Raw genomic sequence first — 5,605 nt, 5'->3', positions numbered from 1 at the left:
CCCCAAAACTAATTTTTCTTTGTCTCCTAAGGTCTATCTATTTTGTCAGGAACATGATGATTGAGACTATAATTTTGTTTTCTTCTGAGTTATAGGCACGATATCTGTGCCAGTCATGTTTAAAGTATTAATTTGGTCTTTTATTTCCCTGATAAAAAATCTCAGTTTGACCTTGTTTCTACAGTAGCCCATGTCAGTTTAATCCTTTTTTGCTTCTAATTGCAATCATTTTAATATAGGCGTTCTCAAACTACGGCCTGCGGGCCACATGTGGCCTGCCTAGGACATTTATCTGGCTCGCCACGTGTTTTTGCTGCCATTGTCTGTCCTGCTTAGCAGCTGACTCATCCTGGGGCCTGCAGTCCGGCCTTCCAATGGTCTGAGGGACAGTTAACTGGCCCCCTGTTTAAAAAGTTTGAGGACCCCTGCTTTAATATATTGGCCATCTTGTCCATCTTCAGGGAAAACTCCTGTTGCTTTTTGGTATATTTCTTCAAGATGTACATTCAAAAGGTGAACTTTCCTCAAGGAAAGGGGAAGCATTTCTTTAACCTCAGTATCAGAAGCACCTGGCACATAGTGGGTGGTTATTTAATATTTACTTAAATGGAGGAATGAATCTGTGGCCATTATAGAGCTGTAGTTTCTTTATTTTTACACTCATTCCCTTCCAATATGGTTTCTTATTTATTCCTCAAAAGGCATTGTGTGTGTGTGTGTGTGTGTGGTGTGTGTTCCTTAATGTAGCTGGTAGTAGAGGTAGGGAGCTAGGCTTATGATCTGACTCAAGATCACATGACTGTCAATGCTTGGGCTGGACAAAAGCCTTTCTAAGATGCTTGAATACAAGAGTACTTATGTTCTATCATAGCTGCCATGAGGAACCTCTTGGACATGCAAACTTACTGATTATTACTAGAGTCTCATTGTATATAAATAGCTTAACTGCTACTTAAAACTCTAAGGTTTTAATACTTTTCTAAACCTTCATTTTAGCCACCTTTTCCATCATATGGATGGAATTGATTGGACTAACTTATGGCACCTGAGATATTTAATAAGAAACTCATAAGTCACTTTTTTGGTGGAAGATGCAAAAGTTGGTATCTTATAAATAAATGTGCATGCCTCAGATTAATGCCTTAAATTGTATGCAGAAAGAAATGGATAGTTGATAGTACAGATCACTGATAAAATAGAAGTGATGGAGTAATACTGTTACATCAAACATAATGTCAGTGGTTCATATTTCACCATGTTGAAAATGTAAGCTCCAAAGCAATAAGAACGAAACACTTAAAAGATTTCCATGTAATATGTTGCTGTTCTAGTCCTTATAGGAAATCCCTGGGTTATGAACAAGATAGGTTCTGTAGGTTTGTTTTTAAGTTGAATTTGTATGTAATTTGGAATAGGTACATTTGCCTATTACCTGTAATAGCTTCTGTTTGTCAGTGTGAGGTGTCAGTTGGATGTTTGTAACTTGGGGAATTAGTGTAATAGCCCTTCTTTGTAAGTGCAGTTGTATATAAGTTGGATGTTTGTAACTCAGGGACTGCCTATGTTTACAAATTTTGTGTAAGCTAGCAGTTGTTCAAAATTATAATTTTTAAAAATTATAGTCAGTGGCTTCTTTGTTCTCTAGGATAGACATAAGTCTGATCAATTTTTACTTAATGGTTTAATTTTTATATTTAGTAAATGTAGGAGAAGTTATATGATTAGAGAATTTCATAGATTTTACATAATCTATTGTCATTGTTACAGTAGTTGGGAGGGATTTTTCCATCTTTATTTAGGTTTAATTGATATATAATCTGTACATATTTAAAATATACAATTTGAGTTTTAACAGACCTTTTCTTGTAAAGGGTTGGGGCAGGGATAAATTATATAAGAATTTTCTTGGAAACCCCCCCTAAATTATCCATAAGGTACAAGTATTTCTTTAGATCTTAGCATATCTTCTTAAGTTCAACATAGTTCTTTTCCCTTGTAATATTAGAAGAAATTAGTGTTTATTTGCTGGTTCAGTGAAGTGGTTAGCTAGCATTTAGAGGCTATGTTTAATGAAAGATACATAATTTAAATTACTAGACTTTTATTCAACTTGATGAAGGGCATGTGAGAACTGACATAAACTGATAAAACAGCAGATTGACATCTCATGCTCATTCTGAGGCATCAGCATAGGTTTTTAAAACTGGTCAAGTGCAGTAGTGAGAGGGTAGCAAAAGAGTCAAACAGGGAATTCAGTCTATAACTGTGAACAATCAATTGTGATAACTCACTACCTTTGGGCCATCCCATTAACATATGTTTTATTGAGAGAAGTAGTTTGTAGAATTGCCTGTATAATTTATTATTTCTTTCTCCCTCCCTGTTTTTTGCTATGTGCAAATGGTTGAACTCTCATAACCTAAGCTAGGGATGATGGTTCCTGTAATCCTAGCACTTTGGGAGGCCACAGAAGAGAATTGCTTGAAGCCAGCAATCTGAGACCAGCCTAGGCAACATAGTGAAATCCCATCTTTACGAAAAATTAAAAAAAAAATAAACGAGGCATGGTTGTGTGCACCTGTCGTCCTAGCTACTTGGGAGATGAGATGGGAGGATTACTTGAGTTGGGGAGTTTGAAGGTACAGTGAACCATGATAGCACCACTGCACTTCCGCCTGGGTGACAGAATAAGACCTTGATTCTTAAAAAAACAAAAAAAGGAAATTCTCGTAACTTAAATGTATATCATATATACATTTATAATCATATATGTATATCATAATACATATATAATCATATATATGACTGCACTATAATATAATCATGGTAACAACTGAAGCTGAATTAATAGGGCATTAATAATATATTGAGTAGGTTGGTCGGTAGGAATATTTATTAAATCCATGTCCACAAGCCCTTTTTAGTTCTCCCTAGGAGAGAGATAAGTAGCCATGAATACCTATTCAGTGTTTCTTTCTTTTTTTCTGCTCTACTTAGGCTGTTTGTTTTCTTCCTTATCTTGTATCATCTCTATTTCTTTGGTATGTCCCCAACTTTCTTAATATTCTTTGATCTCTTGGGATCACTAGTGTATCATTTTTCTCCTTAGAATGTTGCTGAAAACATAAATATAAATCAGTGGTATAATTACATTTTGTAGCTTTGTTGTGTATGTAAACTAAAAATTGATTCTGAAAATGGCGGTCCACTTTCATGAACGTGAACTTTTAACCATTTATCAACATTCCAGATACTTCTGCCTAAAACAAATAAAGAAACCTCTTTAGTTGCTTAACTTATAAAATGCATTGTTTGATTTTCGTATTTTGCTAAGAATTAATAGTGTTGATCTCTTGCACTAGTCTGAGTAATCAAGAACTAATGACACAGTGTGGTATAGAACAGCATTTGCCTGACTAGTGTCTCAGGTTCTGGGTTTCAGCCCCAGGTCTGTCATTAACCCACTCTATGATCCTGGGCAAAAATCACATTTTTATCTATAAAATATGTAGAGTGAACTTTGTGATCTTGACAGTTACGGAGATTTCCCTCTGGAGAAGGGGAAGCAAACTTGTTAAATAAATTGTAAAAACATTTTATGTTGATATATAAGTTAACTTTTTACTAGAAATGATGTATAATCACTTTTAAATTTGTGTGTGTCTCATCTGTTGCAGGATGCTTTAATCTGGATCCTAATAGAGTTTTGGATGTCATTTTAGAAGTGTTTGAATGCAGGCCAGAACACGATGACTTCTTTATATCTTTATTAGAAGCTTATATGAGTATGTGTGAACCGCAAACACTGTGTCATATTCTTGGGTTCAAATTCAAGTTTTACCAGGTAAAAAAAAATGTATATATGTACATATATAGAGGTTAGTTTGTTAATTTTGTATGTATAATTTCATTTGAGTCTTATTTATAAATGATTGGTTTTAGCTCTGATCTAGCAGCAGAAGGGATGGATGAATGGATAGTCAATGGTGCAATGTCATATATACAATTAGTAGTGTGAACGACAAGATGTGAAAGACTAGAGGAAAGCATAATTAATTTTTGCCTTGGGAGAGGTAGAGTCAGGGAAAACTTTATTTCTTGAAAAATTAGTATGAGTTTGTTAAAGTTTTCTGTGTGTGAGTAACAAACAGTATGAGAGTGAAGATGTGGCAGTGTGAACCTACATAGCAGATTCAAGAAATGGTCCATACTCTGATGTGGCTGGATTATAAAATGAGAAAAGGGGCATGAAATGAAGTTGGAAAAGTAGCCATACTTTAGATTGTCACCAGCCTTGAATACAGTGTTAAGAGTTAGAATTTTATATGGATATGAATATATATACTTCAGATATAACTTATATTATTATCTATTTAAACCACTGTAATAGCCACTAAGCTAATCTATGCCTCTGATTATTTCTTTTTCACTTCATCTTTCATATTATTACTGCTGTGGATTTGTAGAAGAGATCTAACTGAGGCACTTCACTGCTCAAAACCCTTTGCTTATAGGATGAAATTCAAACTTCTAAATGTGACAGAAAAAGCTCTTCACAATTTGGTACCATTCGTTCTTTCCAGCCTTATCTGTAGTCATTTTTCACTTAAATCTATAATAATATTTTGGTCATATCAAATGAATAGTCATTTCCCAGACATAGGTATAGATATTGCTATGAGCCTTTGTTCATGTAGTTCCTTATATCTAAAAAGCTCTTCTTACCCAGCCCTCTCCCTTTTCTTCTCTTTATCTTATGAACTACTACTTATTCTTTAAGATCAAATGTTACTTGCTCTGTAAAGTCTTTACTGACCTTTTACCTATGCAAAATTAGTCCCTTCTTGATTTGTATTCTCCAAAAATTTGTCACATGCTTCTAACAGTAAGTTTTGTTAGAATAAATAATCAGTCTCCTTTGCCAGATTGTGAACCAAATTGGGCAGGTTCTGTGTTTTACAGATTTCTGTGGATTAGTTTACTGCTTAGTCTATAGTAAATGCTCACTAATTGTAAATGAGTGATCTGTGTTTTAGGAGCGTAAATTATCTTGATAGCATGGAGGATTTTAATAGTATAATATGGTCTCCATTGTCCTCTTGGTATAGCCTTCCTAATTTATCTCTTGCCTGGGATAATCAGTTACAAAAGACTCATTCATTAAGTGTTTCTGATATGCTTTGCTTTGCTAGGCACTGAATTTATTCTGGTGAAAAGGAGTATCTGTTCCTGTACCCTTGGGGCTTGAGTTTAGGATAAGAAGATTCCTTTCAGGATTCTCAAATGATGTGCCACTTACTACTTCCGCTTATCTTTCTTTTTCTTTTCTTTCTTTTTTTTTGAGACAGAGTCTCACTATGTTCCCCTCAGTAGAGGCTGTGGTGTCACAGCTCACAGCAACCTCTAACTCTTGGGCTTAAGTGATTCTCTTGCTTCAGCCTCCCCAGTAGCTGGGACTACAGGTGCCTGCCACAACGCCCAGCTATTTTTAGAGACCGGGTCTCACTCTGGCTCAGGCTGGTCTCTGAACCTGTTAGCTCATGCATTCCACCGGCCTGGACCTCCCAGAGTGCTAGGAATACAGGCGTGAGCCACCACGCTGGGG

General features: G+C 35.5%; 1 protein-coding gene across 6 annotated transcripts in view; it reads left to right on the top strand.

Annotated features, from left to right (window-relative positions):
- THOC2 (THO complex 2) overlaps nt 1–5,605 on the top strand; it is a 128,522-nt gene that overhangs the window by 47,664 nt on the left and 75,253 nt on the right. For all 6 annotated transcript variants that reach the window (XM_023517396.1, XM_023517397.1, XM_012809661.2 and 3 more), the window contains one exon: nt 3,678–3,844. In XM_023517396.1, coding sequence (XP_023373164.1) covers nt 3,678–3,844 — 167 coding nt within the window. The remainder of the gene's footprint in view (nt 1–3,677; nt 3,845–5,605) is intronic.

Source organism: Otolemur garnettii, unplaced genomic scaffold (genome assembly GCF_000181295.1).
Source record: "Otolemur garnettii isolate 467f Iridium unplaced genomic scaffold, OtoGar3 scaffold00110, whole genome shotgun sequence".
NCBI classification, from domain to species: Eukaryota; Metazoa; Chordata; class Mammalia; order Primates; family Galagidae; genus Otolemur; species Otolemur garnettii.
Note: the sequence above shows the minus strand (reverse complement) of the source record. Positions and strands in the feature narration are given on the sequence as shown.